This window comes from Ornithorhynchus anatinus, chromosome 13 (genome assembly GCF_004115215.2).
Source record: "Ornithorhynchus anatinus isolate Pmale09 chromosome 13, mOrnAna1.pri.v4, whole genome shotgun sequence".
In the NCBI taxonomy this organism is placed as follows: domain Eukaryota; kingdom Metazoa; phylum Chordata; class Mammalia; order Monotremata; family Ornithorhynchidae; genus Ornithorhynchus; species Ornithorhynchus anatinus.
Window position 1 is genome coordinate 13,349,681 of NC_041740.1, and position 25,828 is coordinate 13,375,508.

The following is a 25,828-nucleotide window of genomic DNA, read 5'->3' on the forward strand; positions in this document are numbered from 1 at the left end:
GGGAGTTTATGCAGAAGAGGATGGAAAGATGATTGCTGAGTGGGTAAGAGGAGCTGCTTGGAGGTGTCAGTCTGCTAAAGCAAGAATGGGCCCTTGTATGTGAGGGGGGACTCTATTGTCATACTCCCTGCCACCCTCAGTGCTATAGATAAGGGTAGCTGCAATCTGCTTTCTTTGTGTGACTTTTGTGTGGTGCTGGGGTTACTGGCAAGGTGCCAGGATGACTTTCTTGTTGATGCCCTGGTCCAAACAGTAGCATACCCTCTGAGAAAGCAACTGATCTGGAAAGTGCTAACAACTCAAAACTTGGGGAAATCCTTATCCCTAGACCTTCTTTTGATCAGCAAGGGACCAGCTCTGCCTCAGAGGAAATCTTTCCTGTTTACAGACTTCTGGTGCTTTGAAAAATGCTGGCAGGCTGCAGGACTAGACTCCTTAGCATATAAGAAAAGGGGCAAAACAGGATGAGGCCAGGATGGAAACTGTATATCATAGGAACCCAGAAGGACAGGAAGCAGCAACATAAGTAGGAATTCTTGATTAAAAGTATAATTGTAAAGTTTTGTGTTCTTGGGGGGTGGGGAGAGGAGGGTAATGACATTAAAATATGTCTGTCTTTGTGCCTGTTTGTAATAATAAAGACATTAGCCTGCCTTTTCCCTTTTGAGCTTTGTTTCCCATGGCACGTCATTCGTGTCCACTTAAGAGAAACCTAAGACGTTTCTTCTGCTCTGAAACTCTGTGCCAGCTAGAGATAATCTACAGAAGTTACAGCTGTCAGTGACTCCAATCTGTTTTGGGGTATTTTTTTCTTTTTTTGGTTTGAGGGGGAGACTGAGGTCAAAATTCAGTCACAAAATAATTCCCAACATGAAAATCTAGCCAGAAAGCTTTTCCAAAAATAAATTTTTCTTCACAATTAAAAGGAGAACTTTAAACATTCTTTTTTTTATATTTTGCCCTTTTATCCTTCAAGAAAAGCTTTTAAAATATTTTTTTCTTAAAATATGGCAAGCAAACTAGTTCTTAGTATGGTTCAGTTGCTTTTGATTCTTCAGACTAAGACCTAAGATGTTTTTGGCCAAAACGCTTTTTCTTTTTGATTTGTAGTAGTGCTCTTTGCATTTATTGAGTGCCTACTCATTGCGATACATTATCCTAGGCACTTGGGAAATACAGAATAAAGAAATGGCAAATTCCCTGCCCACAAAGAGCTTACACTCTGAGGGAGACAAACACAAACATGTTCGCTTTTGTAAATGGGGAAGCAGCCTGGCCTACTGCATGAGCCTGGGAATCAGAGGATCATGGGCTCTAATCCCAACTTCACCATTTGACCTTATGCAAGTCACTTAACTTCTCTGTGACTCAGTTCCCTCATCTGTAAAATGGAGATTCAGACTGTGAGCCCTATCTGAGAAAGGGACTGTGTCCTACCTATTTGACTTGTATCTACCCCAGCACTTAGAATATGCCTGGCACATAGTGCTTAAAAAATACCATTATTATAATTATTAGTATTATTATTATTAAATGGTGCTGCACTGAAAGCAAATTTGAATCATTCTCCTGATTTCTAAAACTCTTCCAGAGTACACTGGTCTTCATCTTGTTGCTCTTCACTTCCAGCCTTACTTTAGCCTTACTTTATGGCATTTAAAGCCCCTCCGATAGAACTTCATCTCTACCCACTCTACTGGGTTAATTGTGATCATCTGTTTCCAGACAGAAGTCAGTAGTAACATGTTTTATAATTGTAGGCCCATGCCAACAAGAGAATAAATTGTCATTACCAGATGGTTCAGTGTTGGAGAAAACATGTTAATGCAGAATTGTGCATCATCTTGCTTGACTCCCACCCAGCAGGTGATATTTATGGACTGTTTACAAGTTGTTCACATATGGGATCCTAAAGAGGTTTGTAACTTTTCTTCGCTGTCTTTCAGTGTATTTATTTTATGAAAATTCCACTCTAAAGGTCAGCCAGGCACCCCCTACCTCACTAATTTATGGCTTAAGGGAAAATCCTGGATGAAGTACTAATAGAGAGAAGCTAAACCAACCTGATTTCAGACCAGCAAAATTTCACTTCCATCCTATTTTCCCAGCTGCCGAGAGCTGATCCATGGTGCTTTAATACGCTTTGTAGAAGTAGAGAATCTTGCTCCTTCATGCCTTTTTTCCAGAGCACATTCTGCCTGCCATTCTAGCTCAAACCACTCCTGGTGGTCAGGAACAGTGTCTCATACTGTGTCCAATTTGATTAACTTTTATCTTCCCCAGCTTGGAACACAGTAAGCATTTAATAAATACCATTATCATCATTCATGCTTGAGTGTGGAATAGAAAATGAGATGATTAATTCATTTTGGAAGTTAAATGGCAGTGTTTTCCAACCGATCAATCATTGGTATTTACTGAGCACTCACTGTGTGCAGAGCATTCCACTGAACACTTGAGAGAGTACAATGGAGTCGGTACACACATTCCCTGCTCACAGTCTTACCCTGCAACATTTATGTACATGTCGTTATGCTTTGTTTATTTCTCCTAACTGTAATTTATTTTAATTTCTCTCTCCCCCTCTAGACTGTATGCTCCTTAATAGTAATAATAGTAATAATAATTGTGGTATATGTTAAGTGCTTACTCTGGGCCAGGCACTTTTTTAAGTCCTGGGGTAAATACAAGGTAATCGGGTTTGACACGGTCCCCGTCCCACATAGGGCTCACATTCTTAATTCCCATTTTACAGATGAGGGAACTGAGGCACAGAGAAGAGAAGTGATTTGCCCAAGGTCATCCAGCAGACAAGTGGAGGAGCTGGGATTAGAACCCAGGTTTCTGACTCCCAGCTCCATGCTCTATCCACTAAGCCATGTTGCTTCCTTGTGAGCAAGGATCGGGTCTACCAACTCTGTCGTACTGTACTCTCCCAAGCACTTAGTTCAGTGCTCTGCACATAGTAGGAACTCAGTAAATATTATTGCTTGATTGAAAGTTTGGTGGCTAGAGGTAAAATGTATACAGAACTTAATGTGCCACACTACTGCTGCCAACTCTATGAAAATGTTGCAGGGAGCCAGCAGGGACCTGGCTGAAAAGTGTGAGTCTGGGGAGGATCGTCAGGGCCTGATAGTGGCAGTGTGTCTGATGGGAAGAATGCTGAGTTGGGTGTCAAAGTGACTTCATCTTTTTTTCCTCTATTTCTTGAATGGTAAAATGGCAATAACACCTACGCCTTGTCTACATCACATGGAAAGTGTGAGGAAAACTGAAATAATACGTGTGAAGCACTTTGGCTTCTTCAGAATAACGCACAAGGTGAAGTCAACTTATTACGACTTTGATGGAGTTCTACCCATGCTAGCATGGGAAACGCTACACTTTCAGAAACTGTGCTTCCATTTGTAGGAGGTCACTTCCAGAGGGTCAAAAGGGTTTGGAGAGCCCACTTATCCCTATTGGAAATCATGCATTAATTGCCTGCTGAAATTAGCATAATTGGGAAAAAACAAATTCACATCATGACTCAGAATTGACAGAGTATTTCTAATAGGGCTATATAGTTCTGGTTTCAGAGGGCACTATGCTTCTAACTCAAATTATTTTTGAGACAAGCATCCAGCACTTAAGAATTCCTCTTTTCTCAGGCCTCGAGGGCATTTTTCAGCTGAATATGTGCACCCTGATGTAGTGCATACACTTGGGGTCTGTTCTCCTCCCACCGGCGCCTGCATGATTTATGACAGCAACTCCCATGTATGCATCCTCCTCTCTTTGATGGAAAAAGTAGCCCCCTTGAAAGAAGTTGCACTTTGACCACGAGATAAAAAGTGGGAATTAAAATAAGCAGCACCACAGCTAGCGTGTTTAATGACACCGGGAAGAAGCCTTCTACTTTGGCTGTTAGGAGGCAGACTGCAAGATAGATGTAGGCATACTTTAGTTACAATGAGCAGTCACAGCAAGTATCTTGATATGTGTTCGGAATGGAGCCCTTAGGCTAAAGTCATGCTCCAGCTTTCCAAATCACCCAGTAGTATGTTACAAATAAAATATTTTTTCCCAGATTTACTCCACTTCATTAAAAAGTAGAGTTAATGGCCCTGGTTCTGCAGTCTTCCCTGAGCAATGAGGAATTGGGTCCAAACATCAGTAATTTTCTGTGTGGTTTGCAAGGGAATCATGCAGATTTTAGTGGCAGACAAAGAGTAGTTTGTACCCTGTCTGTAGTTGTAATGATGTTATAAAACTTATAATCAGGTTGTGAAGTGTATGGAGGTTTTGCTGGATGAAAGTTTGTCCCATGTGTGTATAAATCTAAATAAATGCCACTCTTAGGTTAAGGCAACAATTGCATTCTGTGTTCTGCTGTCAAATAAGTAGCTGAACAGGAGTTCAAGGAGCTGAGTTTTTCCCTGCAAATGTGGATGTGAAAAGGCTGCTTCTTTGTGCACTGTTTCCCAAGCCCAAGATCAATTCCATTTTTGACCAACTCCCCTGTGGGGTGTCTCCCCACCAACCCCGAAAGGATTTGTCCATGTACAGCATCCTTGATTTCTTTTTTTGGGGAATGCTGCCTCAGCCCTCCTTGTCAAGTACCCAGAAACAACATTCATCAGACCGTAAGTCTTTCTTTTGTTGAAAGATAAGGCTCCTTATGCCAAACGTGCACCTATCAGTAGCGAGCCAAAACATCCATCGTATATCTCCGTTGGATATTATGACACCCCATGGACTTCCAAGAGAAGTACCACCTGCAGAAGCATTTGAGGGCCTACCCAGTGGGTTAGGTAGAAAAATGCGGTGCGTCAGCATGGGATCAGGGCCTCACCCTTCAGGAAACACAAAGACTTTCACCAAATGATACAAATCTTCTGTGATTCAATAAAAGCATGTCCCCTTCCCCCCGCTCCTGTGGCATTTCCCTCGCGTAGTATTGTAGAATGGGGAAATGAAATGAGCATCTTTAACTTATCTTTTATGATTTGTTTTGTTTGTCCTCGTAATGCTTATTAAGGAAAAACACTATTAGAAGGCCAATTGTGGACCGTGAGAAAGAATCCATATAGATAAGATCCATTCATTAGGATGGACATGCCAAAGTTGATCATTTCATATTGCTGTAGCAGTACTGTATCCTTTCTATGCTAATGACCTGTGTTTTGGTTTTCTGGAGTTTCTCTGTGCTTTTTAGCAGATGGCAGACATTTCTCCTTCTTGGTGAAATGTTTTGCTTTTCCCCCTCACATTGGCTGAATGCTTCTGAAAAATCTTGTTTGTTTCTAGGGAAAGCTAGTTCATGTTATCAGGTAAGTGTAGAGAAAGTAGCCATTGGAGAGACTAATTAGTAAGGGCAGGTTGTAAAATCTAAGGAAGCAAACCATCTCTGTTTTCTCTTCCCCAGGATGTGGAGAGATGTATTAGCAGTGTTGAAGTCAAAGGTCACCATGACAGAAAGATTCCTGGGGAGGAAAAATCTAGAATAAGTTACTATTGTTTAACACCAAATAAACCTACCTGTCTCAGAAATGTTTTTTTCTTATTTCAGAAGAAACAGGGAATTAAACCCAGAGAGAAAGTTGTTTGCAAGATTCATATAAGCAGAAAAGATTCCCCCTAATGTTCCCTTTCTTTCTCATTGTTTAAACGGTCTCTCTCTTATACAGAGGATATTGGTTTACAACTCAAATGTGAGTAAATCAGGCGACCCATAAGAAACAGTGTCCTGGTGGTGAGGAGTATGCTTACTGGAATGGCATACCATGGGAGGCTAGGGAATTTCCTTCTCTAGAGATTGTTGAGAATAGAGGAGGTACTTATTGTGGTGTAGTGGAAGAACTGCGGCTCTTTGAGTCAGAGGACCTGGGTTCTAGTCCCGGCTCTGCCTCTTGTCTATGCTGTTCGGGCTTGGACAAGTCACTTAACCTCTCCATGTGTCAGTTACCCTATCTGTAAAATGGAGATAATAATACTTGACCCTACCTCGCAGACGTGTTGAAATGAGGAATGTAAGGTATTTTGGTAATAGAAACACCAAATAAAACTAAGGTCTCTAGACTGTAAGCTTGATGTGGGCAAGAAATCTGTGTACCAACTCTGATGTACTTTCCCAAGTGCTTAGTATAGCACTCTGCCCACAGTGAGCACTCAATAAATACCATTGACTGAAGTGTATGAGGTGTTGTCCGTTGAAGACTTCCTGCTCCCCAAGTTCTTGCAGCCGTACGGTTCTGTCATTTCAAATCAATCAAAGGTATTTATTGAGTGCTTACTGCATGTGGGAGGACTGAACTTAACACTTGGGAAAATATGATATTACAGAGTTGGTAGATGTGATCCCTGCCCAAGGTCTATGGGGCAAGACACATTAAAATAAATTACAGACAGGGAAATAAACTACATAGGAGAACCCAGGAGTCTTGATGCATTTAGTGAAAGCTGTAATTTATTTTATTGTCTCTCTTCCCCTGTAGATCGTATGCTTTTTGTAGACAGGCATTGCTTCTATGCCAAACTAAGCCCCCCTTTTCCTCTGCTCCTCCTCCCCTCCCCATCACCCTGACTCCCTCCCTCTGCTCTACCCCCATCCCTGCCCCACAGCACTTGTGTATATATGTACATATTTATTAATGTATTTATTAATGATGTGTTTATGTCTATAATTCTATTTATATTGATGCCATTGATGCCTGTTTACTTGTTTTGATGTCTTTCTTCCCCCTTCTAAACTGTGAGCCTGTTGTTGGGCAGGGATTGTCTCTATTTGTTGCTGAATAGTACTTTCCAAGCACTTAATACAATGCTCTGCACACAGTAAGCGCTCAATAAATAAAAATGAATGAATACCAACTCTATTTCATTGTACTTTCCCAAGCAGTTAATATGGTTTTCTGCAAACAGTAAAGGCACAGTAAATACCATTGACTGATTGATTGATTTTTAGTAACCATTTCCCACGAGGATTTTAAGAGTGAAATATTTATTATGAAGCAATTTACAGTCTCTTTGGGCTCTCTCCAGAAATCATGACTGTATAGCATTCTTCGAAAAATGACCTTGTTCATGCTTACATCCACTTGATGTGTTTCTGTCCTTCACTTTAAATTTCTACCACACACTCTTACTTTGCCCAGTGCGTTATGGTAGTTCATAGTTGTCAGGAGATTCTTGCTTCCAAATTTCAAAGACTTTCAAAGACCTGCAGTGGTTAGCGATGGGAGAAATATGTTTTGTGTTATTTCCTATCTTTAGAATAAATGCCGTTCTGAAAGTAAGATTCTTAATCCTTAGGCTTTATCCAAAAGCTGTGATTCATAAAGGAAATGAATTCCATGGGTTGCATGTCTTGGGGGGAAAATGTACCTTAAATTAATTTTCAGAACCAGATTGCATTAGTTGAGCCTGGGATCCTAATTTGAGCCAACGAAAATGTCAAATCAGCCTAACAAGGTGCCCTAGACTATGTCCTAGATAATAGCTGAAAATTTCAACTTGGCAGCTTTATGGATTGGTTTGTGTCTAAAAAGCAGGCAGCTTTTAAAGGCTCAGGATAAAGGTTGCTTTCTGTGGACACCTACAGAGCGACTATTTATAAAAGTACCCAATCATTTCCCCCTCCCTAAAAGTGCTATTGGCAGACTGAAACTTGGTATTTAATCCATAACCTGCTAGGCACTGCACCCTACAGTGGCAAAGAACACACAGAGCCAAAAGAAAGAGATCAAAAAAGCATTAAAAATGTCAGGCCTTAGTAGCGTGTTTAAATTATTATGTGAAATGCTGTCTTGCTTTCAACAATAGCACTGCACACCTCAGCCTGACTTCCTCTCTAATTCTTATGTTTTGATGAGCTATTGCAATATATTCAGAAATCGAATCTCTGTTTGTTGAAACAACACTTTGCACTAAACATGAGCTGATATGGTTTTGTAATTTGTAAATCTTTATGTAATATTCAAAGATAATTGAAGCGCAGACCGACTACCTACTCTATGACAGGTTTTTTTAAACAAGTATTGACAGAAATACAACTAATTTGACAAAAACTGGGAATCTGCCACTGCTGACAGGCTGGGGATAGAATTTAAGAAGCTTTATCTGAGTTGTACTGAACACGTTTAAAAATCGGAGTTCTCAGATTTTCCTACTTTGTCACAGAGATGTGGAGAAGGTGATGGCAGATGGGATTATAACCTGATGCCAGGATTTATTTGTTTTATATTCGTGCCGCTTTAATTACTGAGCATGGATCATTCCTTCTTGTTTGCTCCATGTCCACAAGTCAGACCATCTTCAAATGGTAACACTTGTGCAGGGATTTGCCAATGCCCATCGAGGGGTGTTTATAGAAAACAATAACTTCCTTGAAACAGCTGAGGTTACTGTCTAGCTGTTTCTGTCTTCTTCATACCTCGTCTTTGGCTACTAAAGATAAAGTGTGATTTTGTCTCTTGCCCTGCAAGGTGCTTGTTTGACTTTTGGTTGTTAAAAATCAAAGTAAATTTAGAGATAGGAAAACAGAGGAGACATAGAGTGGGGAATTACACCTTGTAGTGTTAAGGGCATTGAGGCAGAAAACAATGAAGCATCGTGGCTCAGTGGAAAGAGCACGGGTTTGGGTGTCAGAGGTCATGGGTTCAAATCCCGGCTCTGCTACTTGTCAGCTGTGTGACTGTGGGCAAGTCACTTAACTTCTCTGTGCCTCAGTTACCTCATCTGTAAAATGGGGGTGAAGACTGTGAGCCTCACGAGAGACAACCTGATTACCCTGTATCTACCCCAGCACTTAGAACAGTGCTCTGAACATAGCGCATAACAAATACCAACATTATTATTAAAAGAAGTATTGGGGAAGAGTGAGCCGGTCTCTTTATATTCGTAAATAGAACTTGTAGTCAAGAATTTGAAAATCAGATGGCTTTCTGAAGATTGTTGGGAGGGCTGTCTGGGGGTTCTGACAACTTCTTTTGAGAGTGCCTGGAGGTGAAAATGACAGAAGTGCCCATTCTAACTAGCAAGGAAAAAAAGAGATCAATTTTTATTATGACAGAACATAGGAAAGACTTGCCCTTTTTTAAAATGGTGTTTGTTAAGCACTTACTAAGTGCCAGGCACTGTTCTAAGTGCTGGGGTAGATACGAGATAATCAGGTTGAACACAGACCCCATTCCACTTGGGGCTCACAGTCTTAATCTCCATTTTATAAGGTGAAGAAACTGAGGCACAGAGATGTGAAATGACTTAGACCACACAGCAGACAAGTGGCAGAGCTGGAATTAGAACCCAAAGCCTTCCGAATCTCAGGCCTGGGCTCTATCTACTATACCACACTGCTTCTTTTTGTTTTATTATTTCCTGTTGGGCGGGAGCAAGGGGAAGAAGGCAGAAATGAAATAGGGATGAGAAGAACCAGGAGAAAATAGAATGAGACGCATCATTAGTCAAAGCACCAGATTTTGATGACTAGTTCTGAATGCTTACAGTGTACCAAACAATAATTTGGTTAAGGATTATGTGAGGTAAATTTCTTTACAATGTATTGAATTAGAGCAAACTGCAGTGCAAGAAAAATTCCAGATCATGTAAATGTCACCTTCATCCAAGATAGTTCAAGGATTGACAAAAGCATCTGTGATTTATACCCACAAAATATAAATAAATAAGTTCTGAAGCCCACAGACCTCTTTAGGACCATTATTCCATCTTTGGAAACCGAAGCAGATAAGCCCATTTGAGTGCCTAGGGATTGATATCCGTAACTCTGATTAACACTAATGGGAGTTATGTGCTTAAATCCCCCAGTGTCTAGATAGAAATGTGCCCCTAAGCATTTAGTGTGTTCTGAAGAGATGTTATTGTAATGATGGTTATTATAGTAAGGTTTGATGTAATTGGAAACAAGCATAACACCTTGTGCCACAGAGAACATTTTCATACAGCAATTTATGTGATGTGGAGGAAGAGTTTGGGGAGGGGTGGTCTTTTTCCTCATACATTATCTACTGAAAAATGGAGGTTTCTGTGAGTTGTTCTTAACAAAAGAAATTGTATGCCATTGGGGCCTTAGTGTTTGGGAAATTTAGTACATTAATTGACACGTTGATTCCAAGTGAGACACAGGGATCAAGTCACTCTGGTCCAGGTCTAGTTCTGGCTTCATTATTGATTCTTTGGTTCAAATCCAGCCACTTTACTCTGTTGCACTCCATTTTCTTTCCCCCTTGGGTAAAATAGGGAAGTCCCTGCTTCTTTCCCGACAGTGAGTTTTATTCTCCCCTAGGTGGTGGGAGATGACGATGCCTTAAAAGCTCCAGGGAAAGTACACACCTCTGCTTAGCCATGCTTGGAGACAGAGGTGCCGTCCTTGCGTACAGCACAATCCCACCTGCCCTTGGTGGTGAACAGCATTTTGGGGGGACCAGGGAGCAGGGCCTCAGGCCACCTCGCGTTTCTGAGAACAAGGGAACACTATCCCAAGCCAGATCCCTGAAAACATGCTCCTGGAATTTGCCACTGAGCTCTTGGAAAGGCTGGGATGTGCAAGGATCTCCAGCCAGCTGGAGCCTGGGAGATTGCATGGCATTGGAGGATGCCTGTTGCCCACCAGGAGCAGAGTGGGCAGAATTGAGTTAAATATCTGTAAAAGGACTCTGGTCTCTTCAGTCATCAGACCTATCTCAGTATAAAGCAGTGCTCTTTTCTCATCATAGATGGTATAACACATATTAAGACCACTTTCCTCTAATTGCAGAATATAATAGGGAGAAGAGCAAAGCTTATGCTAGTCATCTTTTCCATTAGCTCTGAAAATTTCCCTTTTTGAGATCAACTGTATTATTTTTCAAACTGTGTGGAGTGTAAGTTAAATATGTCAATCATGCATTAAGGAAAGCGTATTTTGTAAATGGTGGATTTTACAGAGAAATGCAAAATCACGAGGGCTATTTTTTTCTTTAATGGTTGTGCCATTTAAATTCTGCTTCCATAGTACTGCCATAGTTTCTGTGTTTGTCTTCAGCAATACTAATTAAAGAAAATGACTTCAGAAGAAATTGACAAAAGGGTCAAAAAAGGCAGAAGGTCTTTAAATTCCCCCAAATCCACATTAGTGTCAAAATTAATGTAGGTTGTGTATACTTAATTAGTGGAAAAGGATCGTTGGCGACATTTGGGGAGGAGATAGCTATTTCAGCCTATTTTAGGAAGCTGTGGCACTGAGAACTTGTTTTGTGTTGTAGTGTTGCCCATACCGGTTACATTGCATCATTCATTCATTCAATTGTATTTATTGAACACTTACTGTGTGCAGACCACTGTACTAAGCGCTTGGAAAGTAGAGTTCGGCAACAGGAAGAGACAATCCCTACCCAACAACGGGCTCACAGTCCAGAGGGAAGAGACAGACAACAAAACAAAACAAGTAGACAGGCATCAATAGCATTAGGCCAAGATTGTACCGAGTAGGTGTTCCGAAGGATTTTTTTAACTGGAAATTTCCATTTTTGCCCTGGATCTTTCCACAACAAACCCAACAAACAGGCCATTCATTTCTCTGTGCTTCCTTTCAGTTTAGTTTCCCACCTGTTAAATGGGTGCCTTATGGTGGTTAACCCACTTCACAAAAAGGTTGTGGCAAATATTAATTAAAAGGGATTTTAGAGTCCTTTGCAAAAAGTGAAATGATCACAGTTACGAGGTCAGGGCTTTAATGAAAAATCTTTTCCACATATGGAATAAGTAAGAAATGTATGTAGGCAAAAGATTAACATTCTTTTCCCTGAGTGTACCTGTATTGTTTTTACAGCTGAGTACTTAGTGTACCAGAGGGAACTTCTTATAGTTTATGTGGCACTCATGACAAGAGTGTTTTGGGAAAGTTTAGCTTCATTTTTAGATTTTGATATAAAATAGCTTTACTGTTAGACCTGTCCTGTGGATATTCTGTGGGGGACGGTTCTGATTGAGAGAGGGAATATTGTGTCTTTTGTTTGTTTGATTGATTGATTTAACCCCCCAGCTTATGAACATTAGAGTTGGTTCATTCATTCAGTCATATTTACTGAGCGCTTACTGTGTGCAGAGCGCTGTACTAAGCGCTTGGAAAGTACAATTTGGCAACAGATAGAAACAATCCCTACCCAACAATGGGCTCACAGTTCTCTGGGCTAACTCACTGTTTAGTCTTGTAGCTAAACCCACTGAACAAGGGGTTCTTGCTTCTCCACTACTGGTAATATTTATGGGGTCACCGTTCCGTTTTCCTCTATTCTCAAACACTTAGTTTCACCTTAGAATCCGTTTAACTCATGAGGCCCCCAAAGCCACTAAAAGAGTAATACTTTACTTCTTAGTAATAATAATAAAGATGGTATTTGTTAAGCGCTTACTATATGCCAAGCACTGTTATATGTGCTGGGGTAGATACAAGGTAATTAGGTTGTCCCACGTGGGGCTCACAGTCTTAATCACACTTTTTACAGATGAGGTAAAGCATCACAGAGAAGTAAAGCGATTTGTCCAAGGTCACCCAGCAGACACATGGCAGAGCCAGGATTAGAACCCACGTCCTCTGACTCTTAAGCCACGAGGCCATGCTATAGTCTGTTGCCAATATACTAATGTAAGTAAATACTATACAAAGTTAGATTTCACATCACTAAACGTGGTTGGAGTTAGTCACTGAGCACCATGATGCACTGGATTACAGATTTTTGCTGGGGATAGTGGATTTTCTCTCAGTGACCCAGTTTATATGTCAGAGCTCTGACAGTAGAATTTTAGCCCCACAAAAACAATAAACTAAGCATTAAAGCACCAACCACTAAAGAGGACTTAGAGTAAATACTGTTTAGCTTTCATTGAATGCTAAGGCTTGATGTGGAAGAAAAATGACTTTTGAGCATACTATCTAATTTCACCCATGACATTTTATTCTAGGTCTCCTATCCCTTGTGCATGCATTAAATTCACATCTGAAAGCTGCATGTTCTACGGCATTGTTTAGCTTTTCTGGTTTCAGTAAAACTGTAGGAAAAGCAATATTTTGACTTAGAGAAGGTCAGTGTCTATTGATTCAGCTGAAAATGTGACCACCATTTTATTTCAGGCATGTTAATAACACTGAGGGAAAGGGACATCTTCCCTCCATGTGTAAATCTGGATGTACTTATTCCTATTTGAAGCACTGTTATTCTCACAAAATTTGATTTCTTCTCAGGGAAATTGATTTTTGGATTTTTTTTTGAGTGGATGATTTTCACACATTCACCTGCCTGGGACTTAGAGGATTTTACTATAATTACCGTATAAGCGCTGTATTGTTTAAAAAAAAAAAAAAGAATACCTTGCTGAGCTCAGTTCCTGAGGCTGTGATTAGCAAACCTTTCAGATTCCCCACAGAATTATTACTGATTAATCAAGAGTTTTAAAACTCCCAAATGAAGGGCATAACTTCCCTTAGTCCAAAGCAAGGTTCATGTTTTATTTTCATTTTTCAGAAAATTCAAAATAACCCATGGATTTTAGGTTCAGCTATAGTTGCTGTTTTTTAGATTTTAAAGCTGCACCCTGGTGTTTCTATAACACCCCAATTAAGGGGGCTTTTTAAAGAAAATTCAGCACTCTGTGCTACCAGCACTAATCCAACTGCAAATCATTAAGTCAGTTAGGTACATTCATGGAACCACTTAATGGATTTAGTGATCTTTACTTTTTTTAATACACCAGAATATGTATACATTTCTTTCTTTTACTCCATTACTGAAAATTGCACTAATTGGTTGATTTTCAGCAATTGCTTTGGGGCAAGACCTACTGTCAGACCCAACTCACAGATATTCTGCATTCAAATGTTCAGGATTTGGACACATTTGCTGAGAGTCAGTTGCCTTTTGACTGACAGATTCCCCCTGGGAGGACAAAATAGCAGTAGTTGAGTTTTCCTGCCCTGTCTAAACTGTTGCCTGCTGTGAAGCCAGGCATTAAAGCCTTTCGGATAAAAGAGCCTGTGGTTTATTCAAGATCCTGATTCTTCCCTCCTCCCATCTCAGCTCTCACAAGTGAGACTGTCACTGGTCGTTGCTGATCATACTTCTCATTGTCAAAGAGGCTAAGCTGGTTTTGGGGGTGGGGTGGAGGATGAGGGAAAGAGAGAGTGTGTGTCTGTGTTTCTGTGTGGTGGGGAATAGTTACATTTAAGAAAAAAGAGGAAAAAAATCCTCCAAATCCATCAAACAAGACCGGATTCTTAGCAAATGACAAGGCAGCATACTTGTCTCAGAGATGTGCAAACAAATTTCCTGTCATTTCTTAACAAATGCTATAGTAATAGTAATAATAATAATTTCTTATAGCCTTGACTTACTGGATAAACTAGCCTTGAGACAACCCTTAAAAATACAAATGCTTTTATTTTCCTCCTGAAAAACAGTGGAAAATTGGCAAGAAGTAAAATTTTTCTATGAAATAGGGAGGCGAACAAGTTGTAAATGACTATAATATCTTCCAGATGGCCCATTTTTACTTGGGAACTGAATCTGGAGTAATTAAAGGCATGTGAATTTCCTATAAATACTGAACTTTGCAAGTCTGACACTGGAAAACTCCATCACTTCTGAAGTCTTCCTTTTTTCTGTCATTTAAAGCGGATAGCTGGGTTTTTAGACTTTAGTGGTTAGAAATGTTTCCCATGCACAACTCTTTTTCCGTGCCAAAAAAAGTTGTTGGTTGGGAAATGAATTCCTCGCAAATTAGAAATTTCAAACAAAAAAATCTTCCCAGAAAAGATTTCTTGTAAAACCAACATCATAATGCATTATGTGACTCCTCCAATGCAAAATTTGGTATTTTTTTTTTAAACAAGTCTAGCTTGTCAGTTTACACTTCACTAGGCATATTTAATTCCGGACTCCTTTCTGAGAAAAACCAAGTTTACATTCTGTTCAGGATTTAGCTAATCAACCAATTAATGCTGAATATGAGTCGTCTTTACTTTATTCTCTTCACTTTTGCAACATTCTTTCCTAGTGACTTTAAAAAGTATGGTGGATCGTGAAGAAACCTGGGTATGTCCCCAGTTCCAATGATTTGCTTTGCTTTCCCATCTGTAAAACATCTGGCCTTTACCTACTCAATAGGATGAAAACTCCTTGAGGGAAAGAATTGCGTCCCGCTCTTTTGCACCCTACCAAGCCCTTACTACTATACCTTACAGTACTATTATTCATTAATTAATTTTAAAAAATTAAAGATCAAATGAGACACTGTGGAAAACACTAAGCTCTTTGGAAGAAATAACAACTACTTTGTATGACTACTGTAACACCACTTGGAACTGGTGGGTTATTGAGCTACTTCCCTAAATAGGTAGCAGTTTCATATCAATGTCTTATCCTGTCAATTAGTACCTAGGCTAAGTCTTTAAAAGAAAGTGTAGAATTGAGGGAACAGTAAGAAGCCTAATGGAGGAAATTTCAGTCTCATTCCAGGTACTGTCTTAATGCTCATTGTTCCTCTGTCCGTGGAGATCTTTATCAGGCCATAAAAATACCCTATAGACCATTGGCATTATGAAATAACTACATTTCCTGAATTTTAAATGAGCAGAAGACAATATCCCAATGAAACTTTTGCATTCAAAAGCAAAGTACATCTACCCTCACCCTAAAACTCACTGATTAACAAAAACGTTTGCGCCACTGATTTCCAAATCAAATACAGGAATAAATGGTGCTATTTTCTAGACTTGGAATCAGAAATTTCCCATGGCATTAGTCCAATCCTAGGTCTTGAGCTCACTGCCAAAGGAAAAGGAGACTTGCATAATTGTCCAATGAATTAGGGATAGATAACTGACAATTTAGAAAAAAGCATTTAACCTGAAATGGAAAAACTCCAAGATCAATGGAGAACAAAGAGAGAGCAGAATGGTCACACTAAGTGAGAAACACCATGCCCTAATGGAAAGAGCACAGGCCTGAAAATCAGATGACTTGGATTTTAATCCCTGCTCCTCCACTGTTCTGCTGTGTGACCTCGGGCAAGTCACTTAATTTCTGTGTGCCTCAGTTCCCTCATCTGCAAAATGAGGATTCAACATCTGTTCTCCCTCCAATGTAGACTGTGAGCCCCATGTGGGACCTGATCATTTTGTACCCACCACAGCACTTAGTACAGTGCTCAACACAGAGTATTTAACAAATACCATTATTATAATCATTATTATTTGGATTAGCTAATCAAATCAAATTTACAGAACGATACACCAACCCTCCACTTCATCCCCAGACCATAAGAAAAGTTTAGTCATCCCAAGTACATGCATTCTTTCATTACCATCCATACTGCCCTCATGTACATACTTGATGGTTCGACTTGGAAGTCCGTCAACAGTGGGAGCCTAACCCATTGAGGCATTCCCTTCCCACCTCCTCTCCTAAGCATTTTGCAAATCCTTCTAAAAGGTGGCAACTTTTCATATCAAGGGTGAAAAGGGAGCAGTCAATCAATTAATGGCATTTATTGAGCATTTACTGTGTGCAGAGTACTATACTAAGTGCTTGAGAAAATCTGATTCAGTAGATGTAGTTGGTACACAATCCCTGCCCCCAAGGAGCTTACAGTCTATGGTGGGGGCAGGAATTTTAGTCTGCATAAGGAGGGGGCTTCTAAGAGCTAAAAGTCTGAGTAGCCACCGTGTTAAGCCTCTCCAACTTTGATTGGAAACTCTGTGATCTTGACAGAAACCTGGGATGAGTGAGGGTGGAATTCAAACAATCAGTCAATCAACCAGTAGTATTTGTGGACCACTTACTGTGTTCAGAGCACTGGACTAAGCACTTAAGTCCAACTCACACAGCTAGAGGGGAGATTATACAGCTATCACAACTGGCTGCTAGCATCTCATCCCAGGGATGTGTCCATTGCCTTTGGAATTATACCGCTCCCCAGAGATCCGAGAGAAATTTTTGCTTCAGGGCCTTTGTTGAAAGACCACCACTCCCACTGGTGGTCCTTAGACTTCAACTGAGGACACATGTTTTTAGTTGGATCTTTTAAAATGTTCAGGAAAAATAGTCGTATGGGATTCCTTTTTCTGGTAGATGAGGAATAATCTTTGAATCCCAGTTTCTTTTTCTGACGAAGTGGGTGATTTAGTGTTTCCAGACATGCTGTTCTTAAGCACATAGACATCAGTTCAAAGGACAATCCAACTATTTCTAGGTGAGCAAATATCCTGGTGTTTCCAAATCTCTATTGGACCGAGAGGAGAGAAGAAAGTGCCGCAACATATTAATTCTAAGGGCGCTGAATTTTGGGTGAGGCCCAGCCTTTAAAGATCTCTTGAGGACTTCTTGCTAGCTCTTTGGTCCTTGGCCTGCCGCATTTGATAAGTGTCAAATGACTCCCGTTATTGATTTTGAAAGAGAGGAAACAAATTAGTGAATATATGTGATTTTGCTATCACCCCACATAAATTCTAACAGAAACACTGGAATAGATTACTAAGGGAGGTTGTGAAATCTCATCCTTTGGAGGAATTTAAAAATAGATTATATTAACTCTGTATCCAAGATGGAGTAGGCATAATATTCCGTGGAAGCAGAGGGTTGAATTAAATGACCTCAATGTCTCATCCTCAAGTTTCTCTGATTTATTTATATTTTTGGTTCCAAAAATCACACCTCATATTTCAGGAAGATTGATTCTGTCTTATGGAAATTTCTTGAAGGCAATTTTTGAATATCCAAATGATCTCTCAGGCATTCAGCCAAAATATTGTGCTGGGACATTAGTATTTAGTGCATTGAAACAAATCAAGGATAATTTGAAGAGAAGACCTTTTTTTGCAAAGTGTAAATTCTGCAATCCAAGTGAGGAATTTCTCACTTTTGCCTCTGACTTATCCTATCACTATGTTTGCACTTTAGATGTGTTTAGGCCTGTGCTAGCAGATCTTCTGGTTGGTAGATTATGAAACATTATTGCCTGAAGCCTTCAAGCTGTATTGGTAAAATAATCTCCAGAAGCCCTGAGGAGCTTGGTACAGTAGCTCACTGTATCAGACAACACCCTATGGTGGATCAGCTTTCCTTCCATTAGCAGATTTTAGTATGGAGAGAGATTTAGGGGTCACGATGCCCTCACAAGAGAAAACCAGGCATAAGCAAAGTACAGTAATCTTCTATTCAAACATGCAAATGGAAGAGGCTTCCAAAACTCCTCTTCAATGACTGGATACATTTCTCATTTCCCATTTCTTTTTTTTTTTCTGCTTGGCCTTTTTCCTAAATCCATAACTCGAATTTTCCAAAGGAAGAAATAATCTCTTTGTAATCCTTTCAAGAATTCTTAGAGGGAATGTATATTCCTTTGTTACTCTTATGGAAGATGATCTGGTATTATTTAACTTCTGTTAACAGCCTCAGAGTACTTGTTGCTGTGTGTTACTCAGAGGAAGCCAAGACCCCTGACAGCCTGCTATGTCACCTTGGGCAAGTCACTTAACTTTTCCATGCCTCGGTTTCCTCATCAGATTCAACATCTCTTTTCCCTGCTACTTGGACTGTGAGCTTGATGTATGACCAGGACTATGACCAGCAAGAAAGACTAAGCCCAAGAGACTGACACAGAGCCGCAGAACACAAGCTCTCCGCTATTCTCCAAAGTTCCCCTTTGCCCCATGTCCCTCCCGGTTCTGCCCTGAAGGTGTGGATTTCCTTGCCTCTGACTTCCTTTGAAATGGTCTTGGGTGTTCCTGAGGGGTATATAGTCCGGAGAGGTGAGGGGATCTTCTTATCACTCTATGATTGCTGCTTGTTCATTCCTGACACTCCCTATCTTTTGCTTCTTATGATAATAATAATGGTTAAGCACTTAATGGTTAAGTAAGTAGTTAAGCACTTACTATGTGCAAGGTACTGTAGAAAGCGCTGCGGTGAATGCAAGCAAATTGGGTTGGACATAGACCCTGACTCACATGGGGCTCACATTCTTAATCCTCGAGGCACAGAGAAGTAAAGTGACTTGCCCAAGTTCACCCAGCCGACAAGTGGCAGACCCAGATCCTTCTGATTTCCAGGCCCATGCTGTATCCACTAGGCCATGCTGTTTCTCTCTGTTGTAGTAACTGTCCTGATCTCCTCACCCTACCTTTGTGCTCTCTTCACTCTTGTGCCCCTGCCTGTAACCTCCCCATTTTGTCCTCCGGCTCCTTCTAGTATTTCCCCCCAACACATAGAATTTGAATACCCAAAAATGAGGCCCATAAATTGGCCTCATATCCCCCAAACCTAATGTCAGTCACCCTAACAAAGACATCCTGAAGGATGGGAGAGTGCTGGTCTGTCAGATATGAAGGGAGAGAGAGTTTCAATCAATCAATTAATGGCATTTATTGACCACTAACTATGTGCAGAACCAGTGTACTAAGAGCTTGGGAGAGTATAATACCACAGAATTAATAGAACCATTCCTTACACTTAGGCCCTGACTTGCTCCCTTTGCTCTCCCCAGCTCCAATCCCACAGTGCATATGTACACATCGGTAATTTTATTTAATTTATTTGTATTGATGTCTGTACTCCTCACTCCCTTGCCCCCATAAGATGTAAGCTCATTATGGGCGAGGAATGTGACTGCTTATTGTTGTATTGTACTCTCCCAAGAGCTTAGTACAGTGCTTTGCACACAGTAGGTGCTCATTAAATACAATTGAGTGAATGAATGATTGAACAAGCTTATAGTCTACAGTTTCAGGAAAGTGAAATGTAATGTAAATGTAATGAAATTCACTCATTAAATACAATTGAGTGAATGAATGATTGAACAAGCTTATAGTCTACAGTTTCAGACCCCAAACTCAAGACACAATAAGTAAACCGGTGTTAGAGGAAGAAAATGTGCATTCTGGGTTATAGTGGGAGGGGAGTGAGGATAGGTGTGAGAAAGAGCCGATTGGGTGCCTTAAAGCCAGTAGTGAGGAGTTTCTACTTGATGCGATGATCAACCATTGGAGGCTTTTTTGAGGAGTGGGAGAGATATGCACAGGATGTTTTTTAGCAAAATAATTTGGGCAGAAAGTGAAGCATGTTCTGGAGAGGGGAAAGCCTGGAGGTAGGGAGGTTAGCGAAAAGGCTGACACAGTAATGCCAATACCTGATTCTCCCATCCCAAGGAATAGAACATTTGCCACCTTTGGCAGTACTTGGCCGAGCATTGTGTGGCCAGCTTGGGGATCAAAATATGTAAACTCAATGTGGGTGTATTGCTCTGGTGACACATTTAATGTCCAGAGAGGGGTGCTGCTGGTGTGCCAGCTGCGTTCCTGGGCCAGCACTCTCTGCTGACAAACAGAGCTGGTAATGATTCCAAAGGGAGTTGGAAGATGTTTTTCTTAACTTATTTGGCAAAAAACACCATTTCAAAGTTGTGACTGTACATTCTCCTAACTCTTTATGAGAATGGTTACTTGTAATTCTCCTTTGGTCTCTGTTGATAGCATTTTGAAACAATGTGTTGGCAGTAGCATTTCGGTTTCTATGTGTAAGTCCTTGTATCTCCATATAATTCAGTTTCCTCATGTGATCACAGTATGCGAAGTTTACCCCTTAGACAGAAGAATCTGGGTCTCTCACTATATTAATAGCTTTGTCTATCACCCAGTGGAGGCATGTATTACTTGGAGGGAAATGTACGAATTTAAATTCCTTTTCCTCTTTCAACTCATTGCCACCATAACCACTGGGTCTCCATAATAACAGATATTGTTTAACCTGAAAGCAGGAATCCCTACTGAAATTCCCATGATACTCTGCCTTGTGATAGGAAGGTGCAATTCACTAGGACCAGCTGCTTAGTATTCAAATGACATCAAGATTCAAGTAAAAAACTATACAACCTAGCCTGAATGCTCGAAAGCCAGACCAAAGATAGAAAGCAGACTAAATCACCTGCAAGTTATTAGCTCTGATGGAGCAAATGAAATAGACCCACACTAATGGAGGGAAAACAAATAAAAGGCAGTCAGTTGTTCATCAAATGCCTCTTTCTTGGGTATGAAGAGTGTGGAAAGACAGTAGTCCTTTGGGTGACCCATTAGCTGGACTCAGGAGACTGGTTAAGACTTTGAAAGATGACGCTCCCGTTGTCGTCCTCTTTTTTTTTTAATAGGCAAAGCTTGCTCTAAAGTATTGGAAAATGAACAATTCCTCTGTGGATTTCCATAACTTTGAAATGGGACAGTGAAGCTAACAGACCAAGTGGTTACTACTAGGAACATCAGATGCATCAGAGGAAATGCAGTTAATGCAATAATTCACATATGTTAATGCTTAGGGTTCCATCAATGTCAGCTTTATTTTCTACTTGATATACACCAAAGCTGGCATACAATTTTAACTGATGAGGTAATGCCATTTTTAATTTAAAGAGCCTTAAGCTGTCCACTTTAACTAGTGATATCATCTTTGCAGTTGTCTCTTGAGACATTATGTAAACATAAGTAATGTACTCTAGACGTTTTGGGAAAGTGCTGTTAGGGATGACATTGGTCATCATCATTTTTTTCTTTGATCTCTTTAAAATTGTCAGATGCACTTTGTTACTACAATTTTTTTCTTTACCTTCCCTGAAATCAATATATCCCAGAACTTCTGAACCAAGTTAAACACAGAAATATAGCAGTTAAAAAAAATGGATAGTAACACTTTGATGTCAGTTCTAGATGAAGAATGGAAGGTGAATTAGATTATCTAGCTCCTAGGTGACTTGATAAATAAAAAGGCAGGGAAGGCAACACACAAAGAAATAAACGATACCAGGCAAACAAAAGCCTTCCACCTCATTCCCTTCATATTCTCCTAGGGGACACTAGTTTTTTAATGATGGTTTCCTGGCTTATGGGCGTGAGAAATTTTCTCTCCATCTTTGTTTTCTTCTTGCAACATTAGTAGTAATGTTTCATTGTGGTTTCCCGTTTTCTGAGAATTTTTAGGGTGTTATTTGTGGGTCCTATTTGCAGCTTCATCATTTTGGTTAGTTAAAATGTGCTCTTTCTTTTCGTATAAAAATATCCTTCACACAAACTAGGCTGATTGTTATACACAAAGATGCTCCTCTAATTTCTAAAGAGTCTTCCTTTAAGGGAAAGATGTAAGAGAATTTTGAGATGATTTTGTATATTTCTATCTGCGAGGCATGACTAGTGGCAAATTTTGTCAGTAGTCTGGTGAATAGTGGTGCTGTGTAGAGCGTTAAATGGTTTGGAATTTATTATTCTATGGCCATATGTTGAGAGGGTAGCTCACAGAAATCAGAGAATGGTTCATAGAGAGCTCTAGCCAAAGAGACATTTTGAATTCATAAAAGAACTGCATAGATAGAAAAGAATGCTCTGCTTTATATATTGACTACACCACCACCATAGACAAAGAAACACAATTTAATAATACAGAATTGTGCTCATGAGATTTCCTTTTTCTTGTTAATTGGTTACTTTAGCTGACATTGTCTGCAAGTATAATGGACATCATTCTTCCGAGTAGTTGTGTATTGCCAGATGATGTCTACAGACATGATGTAGTCCATTTTAATTATTTCATTTTGCTTGATCTCTCCCTGTAAAGCAGTAGCGAATGAGAGTAGCCTGTTTCCTGGCAATCTGCGGTAGGGCTTGTTTCTAAATTAATCAACTGTAAAGGACCCAAATTTTCAGGAATCTAATGTTTCGTTTGTGTGTTTGTCCACTAGGTATGATTACGTCGAAGTTATCGACGGCGAAAATGCAAATGGACGCCTATGGGGAAAGTACTGTGGGAAGATTGCTCCCCCTCCTGTGGTATCCTCGGGACCATTTCTCTTCATCAAGTTTGTCTCGGACTATGAAACACATGGTGCAGGATTTTCCATTCGTTATGAAATTTTCAAGAGAGGTAAGTGGACAAATTGTGGCTATTAAGGCAGATGGGTTTTGCTGTAAAGATGGAGAGCTCATTGTAAGTTTTGAAGGAATGGGGGTTGAAGTAAGCAGGAAGATTCAAAATACATGACTCTTGGGAGATTCAGAATGTATTGTTGAAATGTACTGGCAGCCCCCCCAAAATGGAGTTTATCAGCTCTCTCTCACACACTCTTTCTCTCTTTCTATGGGGCCAGACTAAAGAAACTGGGAGCCTGGAACAGGGCCAGATTGTGAGTGGGAAGAGGAGGAAAAGCATTTGAGGAGCAGAAGTTCCTTTCCTTCTGCCACCGTCACTCTTCTACCTTGCTCTGAGGGACACTGCTCTACCAGTTAGAGCAGAGGGACTTAGCCTTTGAGCAACGTAGGAAGAATACATCATGGCAGAAGTAAAGGAATTTCTTTGAGCTATTAAGTAAAATGTGCCCAACCCAGGCAACGCCTGTGCACTTGAGTAATTGCCCACCAGAGACCCCTGGACTTGCAGGTCTGAAGTATTTATTCTCTGGCACCAAGATTAATTTCATGTACTCTTTTCCTCTTTTTCTTTCCTCCTCAACCCAACCTTCTCTTTCTGCTTCTACTCAGATCTTAATTCTTTTTCACCCGAGTTACCAAGAAAAAAAAATCCCCCTTGAAAATGAACTTGGGCCCTTCCCACCTAGTATTTCCATAGAACCTACTTCCTAAAAGGGAAATTGGATCTGCCCCGTCTGCCCCAGGATCAAAAAGCATCTGACTTTCAGCTACACATACTGAACAACAGCCCAGCAGTCTTGGTGGTGGCTTTTGTAAGTGGTGTGCTCTAAGATTCCTCTTTCAAATTTTACAAATCACCTGCTCCAGTTCCTGGAGGACTTACTAGGTCAATTACTTGACAAGAAAACAGTGTAGTTTTATCTGCAAAGCACATCACATTATCCAACAACAACCTAGATTCTTTACACTTCCAAGTCCAGCACCTTCCCAATTTTAGCTTTTGAAAAAACCTATAGCCAAGTGCAAGAAAGAGTGATCAAGGAACCGGGTATAAAGTTCTGCATAAGATATTTTTAAAATGCAGACAAGGAATGGATGGAAGAAGTAGCATGGCCTAGTTGAAAGAGCCCAGGCCTGGGAGTTATAAGGATCTATATTCTAATGCCGGCTCTGCCACTTGCCCGCTGTGTGACTTGGGGAAGTCGCTTAACTTCTCTGTGCCTCAATTACCTCATCTGTAAAATGGGGATTAAGACTGTGAGCCCTGTGTGGGGCATGGACTGTGTCCAACCTGATTATCTTCTACCCTCCCCAGCACTTAGTACAGTGCTTGGAACATAATAAATGCTTAACAGATATCATTAAAAGAAATGGAAAACTTCATGAGCACCAAATTTCCACATTTCAGAGCTGAACTAAAAACCTGATGTATATGTTGCCTCCTGGGACTTGGACCTTCTTTAAGGGGCCTAGGTCACGGTCATTAATATCGGAAGTCCTTCCTGCCTACCTGCCATTGTGCTTAGCTGCCAGTGATTGGTATTTAAAACACCTTGGACTTCAGAAAAAATTGCCCCAATTGCCTTTACCAAGGAAAGAGATTTTGCAAGTTGAAGTGGATGAAAGGAGAGGGAGATGTGAAGGGCATTTTACAAATGTGGGAGATTCTGTATCTAATGAAGATCTACACATGAGTGGCACCTGGCTCTTCACTGTATATGCTGTAGAGCTCAAGCAACAGACCATCCAAGGGCACCCAGAGGAAAAAAAAAGTCTCTCTTCTACAGCAGTTGCCCTTTACAGTGCCAAATCTTTTGTGTTTTGAAGCTGAGGCTCATGGGGCAATAATCTCAGAACTTGCATGGTCCCTGCTGTAGCCCCCCCAACATGTACTCTCCCCTCATCTCCAGGCCATGCACACTTGGATAACAGCCATGACTAGCAGACAGCACATGAAGATGAGAAAGTAACTCTTTGCCTACAGTAACACCCATTGGCTTTGCCTTTCCTGGCCCCCTCTCTCCCAATCTCCACATTGTACCCGAACATCCCAAATATCACCTACGTCCCAGCCCTCCACCCTTTCCATTTAGATCCACCCTGCCTTTTTCGGGTGTGAGCGATTGACTGGGTATACATGACGTGGCTGGTATGTAATATGTCCAGAGATCCATAAGTCTCAAAGTAAGCATCCACAAAAACTGAAATTGATACTTTTTTTTATCTTAAAAGGTATCCATCCTTGTTGGTAATTTGGAAGAGGATCATTAGATCTGTAAAAATGGACAGTGGCATACAAAATTTGCAAATGTCCATCCCCCCAACCAACTCAACTCCTATGCCTATTCACTAGTACACACTTAGGCTGTTTCTCACACTTTGACATACCTTATCCAAGCTATTTCAGGCAGGTGCCAAAATTGTTCCTTCCCAGTACTACCAGGGTGATGTTTGGAGAAAGGCTTCTTCAGTATACGAAATAGAACTCAACCTGTCTGTAAGAGTTAATGCAGCTTCCAAAGGTGCTTAACTGAGTAGTTTAGGGAATGAGAGTATCAGATTTGAACTGTAAGATTGTGCTACCAGGACAGCTTTTATTGCTGTGGGTTCTGTTTTCCTCACTCGAGTTAGACCTACACAGTCTCAATCACCTGGCTATTTACACTCCCCAAGAATCTATTTTGGCCTGAAGTACAGAGATTAGCTTCCACTCTGCTGCATCAGGGGAAGGTGTGTTCTCAGCATTTTGCTGGCCCCTAGCCAAGTTTTAGGGTTGTCCCTAAGCCTGGAAATAAAACTCAGGCTTACCTTTCTCCTCTTATTCATTCTGTTTATGTCCTGTTATTGTATTCTCCCAAGTGCTTAGCACAGGGCTCTGTACACAGTGAT

At 40.5% G+C, this 25,828-nt stretch overlaps 1 protein-coding gene across 7 annotated transcripts in view; it reads left to right on the top strand.

The window, feature by feature from the left end:
- NRP1 (neuropilin 1) overlaps positions 1-25,828 on the top strand; it is a 126,247-nt gene that overhangs the window by 25,190 nt on the left and 75,229 nt on the right. For all 7 annotated transcript variants that reach the window (XM_007667815.4, XM_029077338.2, XM_029077339.2 and 4 more), the window contains one exon: positions 22,753-22,934. In XM_007667815.4, the coding sequence (XP_007666005.2) occupies positions 22,753-22,934 (182 nt within the window). The remainder of the gene's footprint in view (positions 1-22,752; positions 22,935-25,828) is intronic.